At 42.4% G+C, this 18,799-nt stretch overlaps 1 protein-coding gene across 11 annotated transcripts in view; it reads left to right on the top strand.

Annotated features, from left to right (window-relative positions):
* Positions 1-18,799, top strand: part of svila (supervillin a) — a 316,503-nt gene that overhangs the window by 257,711 nt on the left and 39,993 nt on the right. For 5 of the 11 annotated variants that reach the window (XM_072667081.1, XM_072667082.1, XM_072667078.1 and 2 more), the window contains exons 1-6: positions 5,842-6,090; positions 11,757-11,817; positions 13,489-13,580; positions 15,373-15,439; positions 15,612-15,757; positions 16,709-17,387. In XM_072667081.1, coding sequence (XP_072523182.1) covers positions 6,036-6,090; positions 11,757-11,817; positions 13,489-13,580; positions 15,373-15,439; positions 15,612-15,757; positions 16,709-17,387 — 1,100 coding nt within the window. In that variant the 5' untranslated portion in view covers positions 5,842-6,035. Of the gene's footprint in view, positions 1-5,841; positions 6,091-8,356; positions 8,416-11,756; positions 11,818-13,487; positions 13,581-15,372; positions 15,440-15,611; positions 15,758-16,708; positions 17,388-18,799 lie in introns of those variants that run through there. The other 6 variants (XM_072667083.1, XM_072667077.1, XM_072667085.1 and 3 more) reach the window with 5 other exon arrangements.

Below are 18,799 nucleotides of genomic sequence, written 5' to 3'. Positions count from 1 at the left end.
ACCACCTTCACCCGCCTGGACTGTTGACACAAGGCAGGTTTGGTCCAGGGATTAATGCTGATGGCGCCAAATTCTGTTCCTGCCCTCTGTGTGCCTCAGCAGAAATCGAGATTTATCAGACCAGGCCAATTTTCCCAAATGCTTTTCTGCTCATCACAATTATACAGAGGTGTTTTCTAAGTTACTGTAGCCTTGCTGTCAGCTCAGACTAGTCTGGCCATTCTTTGGCGACCTCTCTCTCTCTCTCTCTCTCTCTCTCTCTCTCTCTCTCTCTCTCTCTCTCTCTCTCTCTCTCTCTCTCTCTCTCTCTCTCTCTCTCTCTCTCCTCCCCCCCACGCGTTCCACCTACAACTTCAGCACCATCCAATTGAACTTTTCCAGTGCAATATCAGCTCCTCGTGTCATACCCAGCGGGCACGCTTTGTTAGATATATCATATGAAGCACCCTGTGACATTAGGCTGTGATCTGAGGCCAGCTTTCTGCAGGCTGCATATTCAGTAAGAATATCTACCTCCTTTAGCTCTCGTCCAGGTTGGGTGGAATTTCTCTCTGCCTGAGGGCCAACACTCTGCTGGACACCTCACAGCCCCGTCCTGCTCCACAGTGTCACTTTGAAAGCGGCAGACTAGAAGACTGATGTCCATCCAGAGGAGTGCAGTAAATTGTGGTGGTGTGTGTTTTTTTTTTTTTTTTTTTTTTTTTAATAACCTACTGCACAACTGAGGCCACAACCGGGTCAAATTCACTTCCCTTTGCTTCAGTCTCCTCTTCCCTTATGCGATTCATGATCTAAGCAGTGTAAACAGGGCATTCAGAGACTGAGTGAGACTTCCTTGGAGTCATATAAAGGCTTATGGTGTCTTTTTGCAGACTTAATGTAAACACTATACAGTGTGTGTGTGTATATGTGTAGTTTATACAGCAGTGAAACGTAAATCTGCGACATGGAATGCTTTATTCTTGCTTTCAACCCATAGTTTCCTGGACCTGTTTTGGTTAAAATAAACAAGCCCACCACTGTTGCAAGTTTGGCAACATGCTGAGTTTGATTACAAGGGAGAACAAGCAAACCTGGATGAGCCAGTCTATTAAATGTGCCTGTAAACAGTCAAGAACACCCCTAAGACCATTCACCTGACTTGCTTTCAGAGATTCTCTTCTCTTCATTCTCTCCACAGATTTGTATTGTTGAAATTTGCATCTGTAGCTCAGCAGTTAGTCACCAGCAAGCTGCACTGGGTTGCCGTATACTCACGGACTAGTTCAGCTACAGAACAGTGGGGAAAACAAGCAGTCGGTTGATCAGAGTCATTCCCAACTTGAATTTGTTCTGTGGTGAGCAGACGCCACGTAAACGTAGAACCAACTGTGGATACAGCCCAACCCTGGTATGAGTTTGGCCTTGGTTTGAAGACTGTGTTTGTAGTACAGAAGTGGATTATACAGTATACATGTAATTTACAGGCCCCATCCCAAAGTAATCCCTGGGCTAAGACTGCTCAACGTTGCTTCTGGAGATAACCCATCCTGCAAAGTTCACTTCCAGCATTGGATTACCACCCTTGGCATGTTTCAGATCTTCTTCATTGGGTGGATCAGTTGTTAGATTGGATCTGAACTCTTCTGGGTAAGTAAATCTGTAGTTGGGGGCTGCACACACTGGCCTAATGCAATCCCTTAAATCATATGTACTTGAGGATTTTAATGTCTGAGACTCAAGTAATACTAGAGTATTGACCATACAGGCATGCTAATGGGGAAAGTCCATCTCTGGCTTCATAGTCAAAGTGAATCCCAGTCATTAAATGCTTGTCAAGGTCTTTGATTGAAATCTATTATGGAGGCTCTGTCTGCTTGTACATCCATCATTTTTAATAGGCCTGCTTTGGCAATGTAAACAATCAGTTTTGCATGGTAATGCTTTGTCTGTAGTTGTCCTTGTTGCTCTGGAATTTCATTAACTATGCAGTGAAGAGGCGTTAACACACCAGTGGCAGTGCAGATTGGATGACCTTTGGCTTAGTTTGTGCCTTTATCCCTCTTAAGCAGTTTGCTTGACTTTACTGTCTCCATTTCATTAGGCTCCCACTTAGAGATGTGCTCTCTGTGCTGTAGTGTGCAAACAGTGCTTGGCCAAGCCAAAAACCTAAAGCTGTGCGTGTGTGTGCATGCATGCATGTGCATATTTCATGCCATCATTACCTCCTTTAATGGTGTGTTTTGCATACGAGGATGATGTCATTTGGGAGAGAAGCTTGAGCATTAGAGTTTATTATGTCTAATGAGTAAGTATAGTAAAGCCCTCAGAGGGGTACATCTCCAAGAAAGTAGCCTGACATCATCTAGTCAGAGCTCGGGTTTAGTTAAGACCTTGTGGCATGTCAAGTGATGATTATTTGGGGCATTAGCTCATGCTGTGGAATGTCTTTGATGGGTTTTGTAGTGGATCCTGGGCAAAGGATTCTGATCTCCTGCCCTTCTTTCTCTTTCTAGCAGTGGCTTTAGCAGCAGCTCACTTCTGAGCGCACATGTGCATTTGATTGACACAGTTTTGATTATGATTGACTTGAGAGGAAAGCTGAAGTTCTCCTCTTTCTCCATGGGAAGCTGTGTTTTTGTGTGTGTGAGTGATCAGTGATGGTGTGGAAACATTTCAGGCTGGATAATGTGCCAAAAATAGTCTTGACCAGATGCCAGTGTAAAATGTATTTTAGTGCTTGACTTCCCACCTGTGGTAGTGCAGCGCACTCTTCTGCTCTCACTTTACGTATTGGCCACCTAGGCCCAAAAAATGGATGATGCAATCGTCCATGTAAGGAGCCAATGAGTGCATTTGTTGAGTGAAAGTTGTTTTTTGATGTAGAAATAATAAGTATGTGACCGTAGTTAGGGTAAAAATGTTTGCTTGTGTTTACAACCCTGTCCTTTTACCTCAGAATATAAAGTCATATTAGAATACAGTATTATGGCCACCTACCTAATGGTGGGATTAACCACCCTTGGTTGACTGTAGTGAGACGTGGTTTGGACTATTAGGGGGCGGTAGGTGTCTATTATAGAGGTTGTGGTCCACTGCGCTGTACCCCTGCAGAAGTTGGCCTTCCCCTGTGGCATCAATGGCCCGTGGGGCACCACTGTTGTACAGAGAATTGACTTTCAACGGTACAACTTCGCTACGGCTAGAACATTGCTAGAACATTCCACAAAGCAGTTTCCATGATGCTCCCACCCTTCGCCCAGTATCCTATTGGACATCCGTCAGATTGTGTCTTTTGCCCACAACGATCGTTTGGCACTCTGCTACAGCTGACTGGTGTGATCGCTTATTTATACATGCAGCAAACCCGGTCACATGGCCGGGTCCTGAACCCTGCTGAGTTTGTTGCGAACCAGGGTACGCAAAGGGTGGTAGCATCTGTCAATTGAAATATCAAATAGTCCAATCAGGATATAGGTTAGCAGTTTCAAACAAAACTTAACAATAAATAAGAGTGGTACTGTAATCTTGTGGAGTAAAAAAGGGGGAAAATTCTGCTAAATGGAATGAAGATCAAAATTGGACATTTTCCAGGCCTTTACTGAAGGCTGGTCAATTATCGCTATTTATAACTCCTTGATATTAGTCTCTCTGGCAATTTTTTAATATGACTCTGGTCTTACTTTCATCTGCAGCTTGTCTCTCTCTGTCCCTCTGCTACATTCCAGCTGTGATGCTGGCTCTCGATCTTTGCCTCTTTGTCTGTTTTTGCCACACTTTCATCCCTGACTGTGGTGTTGCAGTGTTTATGAGAAGAGACCAATACAACAGTGTGTTGTTTCCTCCTCTTTTGTCTATGTTTTCAATTTCTGAGGCTGTGGTTTCCTGTGACATTGATCTGTTTGGAATCTGTTTGAATTGCGTATTGGCTCACAGTCAAACTATCAGCGAAGTGCAGATCATAAAATCCACACTTTCCTTTTCTCTTCTTTTTTTTTATATTTATTTATTTATTTATTTTATAGAAATTTTAGTTTTCTTTTGGCCAGGTAGCAGTGTGTACGTGTTCATTGAGACTTGGATGTACAAAGTACAAAGCTTAAATAAAAAAAAAATACAATGAGGAGCATGTAGATCATTTTTAAGAATCTAGGATCTTGAAGATGGGTTATTTGTAAAATGAAAAGCTGTAGAGAATCATAATGTTTCAAACGTGATCTTGAAAACTTGTTCAGAAGCAAATGGAGAAAATTAATGATGCATCACAAATGTCTGTTTTATTTACTTTACCCTAGAATTGACAGTAACTTTGGACTGTAATGCATTCTGAGTGAAGTGTGCATTTATGTTGCTCAGTGAAGGTGTAACCTTTAGTTTAGACTGTGGAATTGATCAGTTCGAGGTTGTTTTATGTCCTGCATTGTCCTGGCGCTGGATTAGTGTGATAGATAGCATTTTCGCTCCTAGCATGAACCTTATGACCATGAACCTACATGTGGCGATCCACTGCTGGAACCAACTTAATACACATACATTAACATTTCAAACCTGACACCAAAGTTCTATGCCTGCTAACTTGCTAGCTGATTACATATACTATATGGGCAAAAGTAATGGGACGGCTGCTCATTATTAAAGTTAATGAACCCCTCCTGATTTACTGGATCTTGCTAATCTGGCATAGCTTCCTTTTAGTCTGCAATCAAAGTATTTTATATTGTAATCAAACAGAACATGCACCGTATAGAGAAAAGTATTGGGACACCTGCTCATTCATTGTTTCTTTTGAAAGCAGGTGTATTAAAGTGTTTGTCCTGCTTTTGTTGGAGTAATCATTCCTACTCTCCAGAGAAGACTTCCTACTAGAATTTGGAGCATTTGATTGTATTCAGTGACAAAAGTGCTGAAGTGAGGATGTTGGTTGATCGCCACCCCTTCTTATCCCATACGTATTGGATGAAGCGCCATAGTTTTAGAGGACACAGTTCCTCTGGGGTGTGTGTGTGTGTGTGTGTGTGTGTGTGTGTGTGTGTGTGTGTGTGTGTGTGTGTGTGTGTGTGTATTTGCACATGTTGTAGTGTTGATGCCTTGGTAAAGCAGCAGCAGTGGTAATTAAGGCTAGACGGTCAAAAGTTTGTAGTAAGAAGGACCCCTGTAGGCATTTAGGCTTGTGTGAGAAATGCACAGAGAAAGAGAAGGGTGGAGAGGGTTATTAAATGAGGTTATAAATGAAGACCCTTCCAGTCTTTTTGCAGAGTAGTAGCTTTTTTTTTAATAATGATATTCTCTCTCTATATCCCCCCCTCCCTCTTTTTTCTCTCTTGCACTCTCACTCTCTCAGCACTGCTTATGTGTCATCGCAAAGGGATGAGTGGAATTTCTCATTCCTGTGAGGTGGTAATATTCCCTCTATAGTGCTCACTTTTCTTCCTGCGCACATGCGTTCACACTTTTCCTCCCTTCCTCTCCTCCCTCCCTGCAGCCTCTTGTCAGTAATCTGATTAGCCTTATGTGAGCAGCTTAGTTAGCCTGTTAGCGTTTAGCAGCAGCGATGTAGCCAGCTCTCAGTGGGAGCAGCTCCAGCCCCATGCAGCAAGCCCAGCCTGGTAGCGCTCGCCAAAGAGAAGCTTAAACTACTGCTCCTCCAGCAGAGCTGCTCCATATCCCTCCTTTCCTGCCCCTGTCTCTGTCCCCCTACCACGCTAGCACTCTTCTGCACACTCTGCTTTCTTCACACACACACACACACACACACACACACACTCTCTCTCTCTCTGCTTGCTCGCTCTCTCTCTCTCTCTCTCTGTTCTCTTGCTCTGCCTTTTCCCCTTTCCCTCCCTCTTCTGGCTGTCCCGGGACACTCCTGCAGCCTCAGCTGCATCACCTTGCAGTCCACACGCCACTGCCTGCCCGCAGTCCCCTCCCTCCACACTTCTCCTTCACTCTCTCTTTTTCTCTCTTTTTCTGCCTGCACCACATCGCTCTCCTCCTTCTGTCTCCCCCCTTTCTCTCTTTTTGCTTTTCTTCACCTGCCTTTTCTTCTTCAACTTGCCAAAATGTATCAGAACCGGTGGATCACCAACTATCTCAGCCATGTCAAGTTCTGTCAAGGTGAGTGGACGAGCGTCCAGCTGCGCAGCTCTGCAATGGGGCTGTCCCGTTTACTGCGGCCCCGTCTGTTTCATTAATATTGCTTTGTGTTTAGAAGTCCTTGTGGCGTGAGCTATAACCTCCAAGTACATGCTGATTAGGAATGAGAGGGTTTCTGAGTGCAGGAGATAGAAGGAACTGGAGTGTTGAGTGAGCGAGGCAGTGCAGATGACTTGCTTTTCTAACAGACTTTCACAGGAGTTTATGCAGTAGTATGGTTTTTAATGCACTACTTCAACACTGGTGCATTCGTGGCTTTACTTTTGCAATTCTTGCCTGTGCTCCTGTGCCAATTTGCTGCTTAATGGTTTTGTTTTGGTCTTCACGTGTTTGCGGCATAACACTACTTTCCTTTTTGTGCTCTGAGTGGAATGGTCTTCTGCGGGATAAATGCGGCACAATTCATAGCAGGTGTGGATTAATGACTGTCGGCCTGGCTCGCTATGCCTGCAATGAAGGGAGGCCATCCCTTTTCTGAAAATACGTTGGCTCAGGGTCCGCATATTAGCTTGAGGTTAGCACATTGTTATAGTATTGTACTTTTATTATGTTGTCCTGAAAATGGAAGACACTTTATTTTTGGATGTGAAGCACTTCTTGGCCAGGCTCGTAGCTCACACACTCACTTCCTGAAATAGCTGATGGTGCTTCACATTAGTAACACTGTGTCCTTGCTATATTGAATCAAGACAACCGTGTATCTTGCATTGAACTATGTGGTGATTTTATTTTTTTTTCTAAATTATTACTCCCCTGGGAACTGGTGATGTGTGTAATACCATTATTAGAGTGTAATAGATGGTAATCAAACATACACTATATTGGCAAAAGTATTGGGACGCTCATTTGTTGTTTATCAAGACCTTTTTGTCACTGTCTACACTGCTGAAGGAAGGCTTTCCACTAGAATTCTGAGCATTGCTTTGAGGATTTGATTGCATTCAGCAACAAGAGCATTAGTGAAGTCAGGATGTTAGATTAGCACCACTACACTTCATCCCTAACTCCTCATCTCCTCCTTGAAGTATTGGATGGAGCACCATGATTCCAGAGAACACTGTTCCACTGCTCCACAGCTGAAAGCTGCTTGGGGCTTCATACCCCTCTATCTTACGCCTGGCATTAGGCATGGTGCCAATAGGTCCATGTTCATCTGAGTCCTATTCTATTGGCCACACTTCTCTGCAGGCACTGGACAAGCTGTGTGTGCATTTGCACATCTGTGTCATTAATGAGCGTAACATAAAGTCACTAAATGCATTTATTAGAAGGGGTGTCCACATTCATGACACATAAGCAGTTAATATAATAGATCTGGACTGATTTTCAATGCATTTTTGTACATGTGAATCAGTTGCTTACTGCTGCTTTCTGTGAAATAATGTCTGTTAAAGACCATAGAGAGCGCTCTGTTAGAACATAGTGGTAAAAACATCAGACCTGAATCAGACTTAAAATAGCTGAGATCCAATACTTCAAAACATGCCTGAAACAACCTTTTTTGGAGTTTTAGGGAGATGCTGTAGATATTGTGCTTACTTACACTGACCAACTCTTTCTTTGGGCTTTCCTGCAGTTGTCTTCATGAAAACCATCATTTTAAACACCTGGTCTTTTCCAAAGTGGGATGCCCCCCACCCCCCAACCCCCATCCCTACAGCCTTTAGGGTGATTATTTATTCTTAGGTCTTTGGGCTCTGGTGGCTTCATTAAGTCATTCATGATGGAAGTAAGACTACAGGTAGTAAAGTGACACACACTTCCTATGCATCCGCTCAGGGTAATCCACTACTTATTAAGGGCTAATCCTTCATTAGCTGAGACAGCCGCTCCACTAACACCCCTCTGCCATGCTGTTCTGAAGGCTCTCTCTCCTGTTGCTATGCAAAACCTTCTCTGTGTCTTGGCCCGCTTTGCTCTCAGGGAAATGCATCACTAGGTTGCTTTTCTCCTTGCTTTGCTTTTATTACCTGCCCCCCCTCCCCCCTTTCACTTTATTACCTGTTTTTGTTTTCCAATTGAAGCAGCGTAGTAAACATTTTATAGGTTGCTTTTCCCTTCTGAAAAGATGGGAAAGACTTTTATTGTTCGGTTTCTAATGTTAAAGACTTCACATTGTTTGTTTCATTAATTGCAGTCGGCCTGTGATATTGGAGTGTCCTTGGCAGGTTGCGGTTTATGTTGTCCAGTGAACTGTGTCCAACCTACAGTTTTAATGTCTACTGGCAGATCTCTCTGCTGACAGAATGGCAGAGGGCCAAATAACCTCAACAGACCTTCCGTTTGGTAATACATGGGTTTCCTTCTCTGTCTTTTCCTTTGTTAGACTTTCTTCTGTCCAGGCTTTGACACGTCCTGTGTCTTGTCTTTAGTGTCTCTGCATGCTTATAGCATGACTTCTCACACAGACATGAGAGAACGTTTGAGTCATGCATCTTATCTCCCCTGTAGAACATTACCCATGACTGCCTGTGCTTTAAAACAGGTGTGCAAAGTATGAGATGTCTCATGGGGAGGGTTGGGGAGAGGAAGGGTCAAAATCAGCACATCCAATGAAGCCATAAAAAGAGAAGTTAAATGGCCTGTCTTGTTTACCTTTTTAATATCACCAGGTCTTATTAGGGCTGGTTGAAAAGTGTGTGTGTGTGTGTGTGTGTGTGTGTGTGTGTGTGTGGGTGTGGGTGTGGGTGTGTGGGTGTGGGTGTGTGTCTCTTTTAGAAGTGCAACAAATGTCACACTGGGTGTGACTGTGTATGATTATCTCCTCAGCATCACACGGCATGGAGCCAAGTAGGAGGCCTGAGCAGCAAGTTGTAGAAACAAAGCTGTCCACCTCTTGGGCCAGTAGCATTGCTGTTGTCTCAAATAGCTTGGTGGTCTTTCTGTGAAATTTTCAAGTAAGAAAAAATGCTAGTAGCTTGTTTTCATCAGACGTTTTGTGAGGATGCGTCATTTCCTGTAAAAGTGCATTTGGGAATTTCCCCACTGTGGGACTAATAAAGGACTATCTTATCTTAATAAAGGACTATCTTATTGCTACACGAGTTTTAGTTGGCTTCCAGGACGCTTCCATACGCTACTGTTTGTGAATCTCTGCTAGTAATAGTTTCTTTGCTTTAGAGCTGTTCAGTGGTCTTTTCAACACTGTTTACATTAACAAATACTGTAAACACTGTTTGCTGAAGACATGAGCTGCGGTTCTAACGCTAAATACTGCTTCTCAGAGCAGCTAATGCTGCAAGTCCACACACACCATATGGACAAACGTATTGGGACACCTGCTCATTCATTGTTTCTTCCGAAATCAAGGGTATTAAAAAGAGTTAATCCTGCTTTTGCTGGAGTGACTGTCTCTACTGTCCAGGGAAGGCTTTCTACTAGATTTTGGAGCACTGCTGTGAGGATTTGATTGCATTCAGCAACAAGAGCATTAGTGAGGCCAGGATGTTGAATGATCACCACCCCACTCCATCCCCAACTCCTCTCATCCCAAAAGTATTTGAAGAAGCACAGTCATTCCAGCTTCATACCCCTCTAGCACATGCCTGGCATTGTGCATGGTGCCAATAGGGATACTTCTCTACAGGAGAAGTATCCCTATGTAGTACCTGTGTAGTACCTGAAAATGTTCATTAGAAGGGGTGTCCACAAACATTTGGACAGTGTAAGTCATCTGTCCTCTAAATATGGATGTGTAAAAGTGGAATTGTACACAATAATTTCTGATCTTAACCTAATACTGGTCCTCATCCATACGGATATCTCTAGCTTCCAGTGCACATGAACAATACACTCCCGTTATGCTTTTCACTTGTGATGCCGTGCTTTAGTAGCGGTGTGCCCTCTGGATGTAAAGTGCCAGTTACATAAAAGTTAAGTTATAATAAATACCCACAAGAAGCCATTAATTAAAAGGGTATGAACTATATCAACTCTCCATATAAATGTATTTCAGATGATTTTCCTCAGGTTGAAAGTTGTTTACTGGTTTGGAACCGCAAATAATAAAGGATTTATTTCTGGCTTGTATTGATTTCAAGTCTTTTTGTCTAAGAGTAGTTCAATCATGCAGCTCAGTCAGAGCTGAGATCAGTGTTTGTGGGCTCGGGTTCTGCTAGAGGTGTGTGTGTGTGTAGCTATGAATCAGCATGCAGGTGAATGATCCTCCTGTTTAGCTGACTCCATTCCTCACTTCAGGCACCCTCCCTTTTTTTTTTTTTTTTTTTTTTTTTGGGTCTCTCAGCCTCTCCATCTCTGCGGTCACTGTTGCCTCATCAGCTGGCATTGTGCTGTGCTGTGAGGTGAAAGTAGATTTCGAGGCAGAGTGGAATGTTTTCAGCGGATACTCTTCCCAGCTGTGAAAACACACTCCATACCAAAACACAGCGGAGTCCTGAGAGAAGCTTCACAGCTATCATTCACTCTGCCATCTCAAATGATGTTTGTAAAGAGTCAGGGAGTCGTAACACCGATCCACCAAGCCTCACTAAACCCTCACTGATATGAAAGAGTGTGTGTTTATGGGTGTGTAATGAAGGAGAGAAGCTGAATTGGAGTGAAAACACATGTCTTTCCTCTCAGACTCCAGCAGTGTAGCTCAAATATCAGGTGATGCTTTCCAGACAATTAGTGTCTCATCTTTATAAGTAATGTTATTGTTTCTGATATTATAATGAAGAGCTCCACTGCAGTTAACTTCATAAAAACAACTTGTAATGGGAGAGGTGTGCGAGTCAGATATAAAGAAATGTGGGAACAAATGTCTAATTCAGATCAGGTGTTTTCATTACTCTTAAGCTTACAGTACCTGTAAATAGTTACGAGTAGCAGATGAACTCCTCTCCAAAAGGCAGAAAGGTAAAGGTCTTAATCTTGTTTAGTGTATTTATTGTCAACACCTGTGCGTGCCCAACGCGTGTACACCCCCACTTTGCCCATTGAAATAGCAATCCAGACCGCACCTGGCTCTTACGATAGCAAAGACACACTGGCACACTAAATCAAGCTGTGCGGTGCAGGGTTGACCGCTCGCCTTTTTTTGTAAGGTGCACGTATTTGTCACTGTACAGTGTGGACTGTACAGCGAAATGTGTCCTCCGCATTTAACCCATCTGGTAGTGAACACACACTCACACACACACACACGTGTTAGGGGCAGTGAGTACACACACACCCAGAGCGGTGGGCAGCCAACTCCAGCGCCCGGGGAGCAGAGAGGGTAAAGGGCCTTGCTCAAGGACCCAACAGTGGCAGCTTGCCGAGCCCGGGAATCGAACCCACAACCCTGTTATCGATATCCCGGCGCTCTAACCGCTGAGCCACCACTGCCTAAGATCGCAAAAATAGGACCATAAGTTTTAGTTGGATGTCTCTCACTTCAAACGGAAAGAGAGATTGAATTAGATTCTAGAGAGCCTGTGATGGCATGTGTAGTTGTGTAAGTTATTTGAGACAGATTTGAGATCCTTTAAGAGACAGTACAGTTTGATGTGACTTAAATGGTAACAAACAAGTACACTTGGCTTTGATTCCCGATACTGACTCCACCATTGAGTATTCTCCTGATATCATCTCGATAACAGGGGGGTTTGCAGTTATGAACTGTCTTTCTTCTTGTGTGCCCACAGGCATCACCGGGGAAACCGCCACCAAGGTTGGCAAACCTACACTTCAGCATAGGGCACTTAGGTAAGTGATGTTTGCTCTATGTTCTGAATTCCTTTTTTAAATGCTTTTCAAATTCTCTCCTAAGAAGTACAATCATTTGTATTCACAATCTGCAGCACTTCATCCAAATAAACAGCACTAACTATTTAAATTTTACAGTGGTAAGTGTTAACAGAAAAGGGCAAGCAGGTAGTTTTAAATCCCACTTAGATTTTAGTAACATTTTTATAACTTGAAGTATTTGTAAGATTGGTATTTGCCAGCTTGTTTTCAGCTCAAGCAATAAAATGTTTGTTAAAATCGTTCGTTATGACAAAATGGCAATTCCATTTATTCATTATCCAAATTTAATTGATTCAAGGAGGCTTTATTGTTATGCGCATCGCATGTGTCGCATGGATTAATCGCCAAAGTTTAACCATACCATTTGCATTTACAGCATTTAGCTGACGCTCTTATCCAGAGCGACTTACAAGGTAACTCGTATTACAGAGGTGGGCCAATGTAGTGTAAGGAGTCTTGCCCAAGGACCCTTATTGGTGTAGCACAGCACAGTCACCCAGACCGGGAATCGAACCCCAGCCTCCCACATGGTGTGGCAGCTCAGTGGCAGGTAGTGGTGTTATCTGTTGCGCCACACCAACCACCAGTGTGTAATACAGTTTTACTGCTGCTGTTAATTTTCATAGTAATAATTCTCTAAATCTGGACATAAAGCAGCTTTAAAAACATGCACAGTAAGCAGCTGTTGGTCACGTGAACTGAATGTGTAAATAAAACCATTCGCTGTGCTGACAGACCGATCATGTCGAAATAAGTAATTGATACAGACAGAGCAGCAACTTAAAAATTAAAACAGAAAGCCAAAGTCATGGTCACATTTTGTTTCCATTTTTTCTTTTTTGATGATCTGAGGAAAGCTCAAAAAACATAATTTGATCTGAACCCTGAGGACTGTGATCGGTTGTTATGCACAAACCTTGACAATCTTGACTATGTGAAGTTGGCAGTGCTTTATATTGTGACACAATTTCATGATAAATCACTTGAAATAGAATCTTTTTACATTGACTTCCATGAAAGGTTTTTTTTTTTTTTCCTTCCTCTGTAATGTTGCGTTTGCTGTCATACACATTTTTTGTAAAAAGCAACAATATATATATATATTTGTGCTTGTAATGTGGTTTTAAAATGGGTCGGGCTCAGTTAGATGGTCTTTAGTTTCACAATCATTTAGGTCAAACTAAATTTAGTTAAGCTAATTCTCTTTGTTGTCACACATTTCTCTACTTTATAAGGTTAGGCAGAAACAGACATCAAGTTCCTCAAATGCATGTTTTAAAATATACTTTTTTCATAGTAGGGTGTTTTTTTTGGTTTTTTTCTTGAAGAGCGCAGCATGCCAGTAACTCAATTTACTGTCAAGAAACTGCATTTCTCTCAGTGTGGTATTTACAGTCCACGAATTCCAGTAGTGGGAAATTGGCTAAGTGAGCTTTTGTAAGTTTCTACAGCTGAATTCTAGCTTTTCTGCCAGTGTTCTCCTATACAGTGAATCTGAAGCACTGATATTGTCAGTCCTCCAGGATTCCAAATAGTTAGCATTTTTCATTGGTCTGAAGGTCAAAAATATTAAGTGAGTTTAGACGGTTTCCTCTCATTGCCGTGCTAATGTCAATTTTCTCTCTCCAGTTTTCAGAAACAGTTTTCGTTTGAGGATAAAGACGAGGTAAACCAAACCAATAAAGCTGTTGATGTCAGTCCTCTGGCCAGTCTACCCAAGGGTGAGTTTCAAAAACACTTGTGCTCCATAGTTTAAAGAAAGGAATGATTGCTGTGTTTTGTCCTGTTCAGATGCATGCAAATAAGAAGAACTATGTGGCTAGTCCATTTAAGGCCCATAGTACAAATTTGGCAAGATTTAATCACCCTAAATCTTTGTCTGTTTATTTCCTCCCCCAACAAGACAAAAAAATCAAATGATAACCTCATTGAATTTCTCCTGAATGGTCATTGAGTTGATTTGTTACTGTCCATGAGGTTAGGTTGGGGGTTGGGCTCCATTTGGGATGATGGACTATTTTTGGCCAGCTGGGGGGCCACCTGTTTTTAGGCAAGTAACTGTTCCTGCCCAGTGGCCCTCAAAACGCTCCTGCTGCATGTAACAAAGGTTCTTCTTACATGTGGTTTAGTGTGTATATACGCTTGGTTTAATAATGGGAGAGCATGATTTAGCCGATGTGTCAAAGGAGCAGCTTCCATCTGGTAAGAGCTTTTAGAAGATACTCTACAGGACTGCGCAGAGTTTACAAGCCAAGACTGTGATGATCAGACTTTTACATTTTATCCCGTTTGTGTTGTCTAGCATCTTAACCATTGCTGTTTGCTGTTGCTGGCATGTCAGTCTGTATAGTATTGAGCAGAACTGTGGCTGGAGCTTTAAGTGGTCTTGTAAAGAGGCTTTATTTTTGGTTTGGTTTTATTTTGGTCTTATCTATAGTTGGGGAACAGGAACGTGTACGTAATGCTCTTAAACAGGATGGCATATTAACACATTGCAAATAAGTATGTGAAGGTATTCAGAACCATTTTATATATTTGGAGCGGTGTGGTGTATGTAACAGCTTAATTAGGTTTTGAACTGCTGGTTTTGACCATTACACCAATGTAATGCGATTTGGGCAAATGCACATGCGCTGTAATGTCCAAACGTTTGTGGACTCGCCTTCGAATGAATGCTTTCAGCTGCTTAAAGTTGCACCCATTGCTGACAAAACCAAAATTCACACACACAGCGTGTCTGGTCCCTTTACAGAAGTATTGCCAATAGATTAGGACTCAGATTGTGAACCTAGCAATGCAAGGAGCATTAAGATGAGATAATCCTTTATTAGTCCCGCAGTGGGGAAATTCTCACTGCAAATTGCAACTGCTCCCTGGAATGATGGTGTTTGGGAAGGTCCAATGTAGTAGAAAGTCTTCCCTGGTCTGTTTTACTTTTTTATATATATATATATATATATATATATATATATATATATATATATATATATATATATCTCAAGTAATCTTGATTTCAAAATAAACATTGACTGAGCAGGTTCCCCAATGCTTTTGTCCATGTAGTGTATGTATTAAACATGATTTTACACTTTTACTTTTATTTTCAGCAGTATTTGAGGGTGTGAGCGCTTCTGCAAGTTCTCCACACACACATTCTAAGGTGCTTTGTTAGGAGAGTTTTGGCTCAAAGCTAGATCTTCATTCCAGCAGCTGTGGTGTTCTCTGAAGGCCAGGAAAATCTTAGTGTTGCTTAAGAGATCCTGGATTTTTATGGAGTCATGGTGATGCTGGGAATGCTAGTGCAGGAATGAATTCTTTGCAGAGGAGCTGAATTATGTGTTACAGAGTGGTGTAGAAGTAAAGTTGTGTTCTTGTTGTAAAGTGGAATAGTTTGACCAGTCATTTTCATATGTGGTATTTCCAACACCTTGTTGAATAATACCAGAGTATTCCATGCTGCTCTAAGTTTAGACACATAAACATCACCATGTCAACCACCCTCTTTCTCTGCAGTCTCAGAGTTAAGGAAGCGTTTTGAAAGCATCAGCACAAGCCAGAGTGACTGCTGGGACATGAACAGGTGAGACTTCTTCACAGTTGCAGAACAGATAATGAATGCTTACTGCCCTGAATGTGTGTGTACAGGCCTAGACCCACATGTATGTTAGGTTAGCGAGTTTGTATATGTGTGTTGTATTGGCTGTCATTCATTGCAGTGATCTGTTTACATCCATCTGTCTCACACCTTTTAGGAAGGAGCGCATTGCACGGCGGCTGGAGGGAATTGACAGCGATATTCAGCTATCCCTTCCTAGCACTGGACTGGTGACCAATCGGCTGCTGGAGGAGGACACACCCAGATATACTCGGGCAGCAGACTCATGTGACCCATGTACAGGTAGGAGGTTGAAAAGTCTGTAGAGTTCATTTATTTATCCAAGTGCAATTTAGTACAAATTAGACAAATTAAAATAAGGCAGCCGAAACACACTGTGGAAACTGCTGGGGCATGATGACGGGCGAGAGCCTCATCCCAGAGAGCGCACAACCAATTGTGCTCCCCGTCTCTGGCCACTGATGGCAAAGCGGCATGTCTTAGTATTCGAGCTCCCAACCTCTGGTCCATAGTGGTAGCACATTTGACCACTGAGTCACTCAGAGCCCCAGTAATGCATTTTTATTGAATATACATACTGAATAAATGTTGTCCAGGTTTTTGTCTTTGCTGCATTTTAACCCTTTAAACATCATTCTAGTTATTCAGGTACTAGTTTGTGAATTACTGTTAATTACTATAACTAATTTGTAATCATGGTAACATTGCAGGACTTAATACAACAGTATGCTTATCACAATATTTTTTGCCAAGTAATTTGAATGAATAATTAAGCATCCTTTTGCTTAGCTAACATGTATGGTTCTGTTTAGTGCTGAAGCTTTTGTGTACAGTTTTGTATTGAACACTTGTTGTCCATGCATTCTTTTCAATCAAACCTTTTTAGAGCTAAATTGCAATAAAAATCTGGTTTTTAATGGAGCAGTACTGATTCTTTTCATAATACTGCCTGGAAGGCTATGTGTCCTTCACCACCACTAGCTGTTTTTTGCTCATCCAAGCCTGCAATAGCTACTGCTAAAGTCTCCATAGAAGGCTTGTACAGTCAATTGCAGTTATTGTACAAATTACACCAACATCTCCAAAGACATAACTACAGTTTAATGAGAGCAGTAACCATTGTATGTTAGTTATTTTGTTAAGCCTTTAATTTTAACCCCACATTTGAAATGTATTATTGTTTCTCATTTTTGTACATCCCATCCCTAACTATAATTTCCTTTGTCCCATCAGTTCCTCTTCAGCACTTCGGTAAAGATGACCCCAACATGTCAGACTTGCGTGGCTCAGAGTGTGTGTCCAGATCCCGGGCCCCAGCTGACCCTTCCTACAACCCCGTCTCTGCAGACTCGTCTGAGCAGGAATCTAAAGCAGAGCGCATCGCCCGCTACAAAGCAGAGCGGCGCCGCCAGCTGTCCGAGCGATACCGCGTCCTCCTAGATGAAGAGGCTGAGGCGGCCTACAGCAGCCACTACTCCAGAATCCGGAGAGAGCCTGAGGGGTCTGACCGGCAGCACAAGCTGCTGGAGGAGGGAGCAGAGGAGGTGGAGCACAATGCTTACACTTTGCGCTCTCGTGCAGGACGGACCACCGCTCAGACCAGCGTAGACCCGGACCATACCCAGGAACAATCCGGGTCATTGTCCGAACATGAGAGAAGGATGAATCTGGAGAACCAGCGAAGGGCTCAGGACAGAGGAGCAGTGCGTGGAGGAGGTGAGGCACCTCCTGACCACTCTACAGCTTACATGGACACCTCAGGGAGTGCCAAAGCTCCAGCGAGAGAGCATGGGGTCGCGGGGGTCGCGGGGGTCCCCAGCTCACCTAAAGCTGGCCAAACAGCCAAACCAGCCACCTCCCCTGGGGATTTGCTCATAGAGCAACAGGCCCACCACATCCTTCACAGACAAGGGTAAGTTGACTGACCATTACTGTCAATTTTTACAGTCACATTTTACTTAAAAATGTAAACCAATTATTCTCCCAATTTGGTCATATCCAGTTTCTCCTGCTAACTACTCTTCAAATAGTTCATTAAGCACTTTGTAAAAATTTTGTAACTTTGTAAAAAACAAAAAACAAAAACAAAAACAAAAAAACACTTCTTTAAAGGTTCATTCATCTGTTGCAAGCTATTTATGTCTTATTTAGATTCCAGACAGTCTGTAACTTTGGTAATTATTATGGTATTAAAATTATGAGGGTTAAAAAAACTGAAGGGTGGGCCTATATACAGGGTTTAATGAGTTAATTTAGCAAATCATCATGTGAAGCACATGTTAACACATACTAGTTTACACATCTACTACTCTATCTCACAAAAAAGTCGTAGATCTTGGGCCCTCTTGTCATGTTGGACTTGGAAAGCCAACATGCCTTTCTACGTCATTGTGAGTCCTTTTGCCCTGTTATTGAACATTTTTACTTTATTTGCTATAATCTGTTGCACTTCAGTTTGACATGTCAGCGTTCCTTTCCTTTGGCTGGTGTGGGTGAAAAGTTTAGAACCTGACCTTAAAACTGCAGTTCACTGCTGCACAAGCTCCAGTTTCATAACTTGGCTGAGCCTCCTGCCCCATATCAGGTCAATGTTGTATTACTGTCATTGCCGGAGCGTTGAGATGTGGCCGGAGCTGTGAGAGAGTGGGAGAGTTACTCGTTCTTTTTTGCACCTCACATCCTTATTGTCCAGTCCACGTTTTATAGCAGTTGCATGACAGCTATTCATTAGACAGTGTTATTGGGTTCAGTTCAAGCTGGGGTTCTCCAAAGCTTTTTAAGAGACAAATAGGCTTATATTGCATCTGTTGGCTCTTTAGTTCTGTGTCATAATATTAGTAAACTGTGTGTGAACACACTTACAATTCATTGGACCGCAACGATATGTGAATCTCCAAAATGGTAGTTCTTAACTTTGAATGGAAGTCATTGTAAAATAAGAGAAATGTACATTAACATTTACATTTATGGCATTTAGCAGACGCTCTTATCCAGAGCGACTTACAAAGTGCTTTGCTATTTACCCAAGAAAACCTTAGCTAGTTAGAATAGACTAATAATTCAAAAATAACTTTAAGCTTAGACATTACTAAACACAAGAAAATAAGGTGACCATAGTACTCTAATCGTCCAAGTACTCTCGGAAGAGGAGGGTCTTCAGTCTGCGTTTGAAGACAGCGAGCGACTCGGCTGTTCGGACACCCAGGGGAAGCTCGTTCCACCACTTTGGTGCCAGGACAGAAAAAAGACTGTACGCTTGTCTTCCGCGGATTCGAAAATGTAGAACATAATTTAGAGCATTTTCTATTGATCTATTCATCCAGA

Source organism: Salminus brasiliensis, chromosome 22 (genome assembly GCF_030463535.1).
Source record: "Salminus brasiliensis chromosome 22, fSalBra1.hap2, whole genome shotgun sequence".
Classification (NCBI taxonomy): Eukaryota; Metazoa; Chordata; class Actinopteri; order Characiformes; family Bryconidae; genus Salminus; species Salminus brasiliensis.
This window is presented reverse-complemented; position numbering and strand designations above follow the sequence as displayed.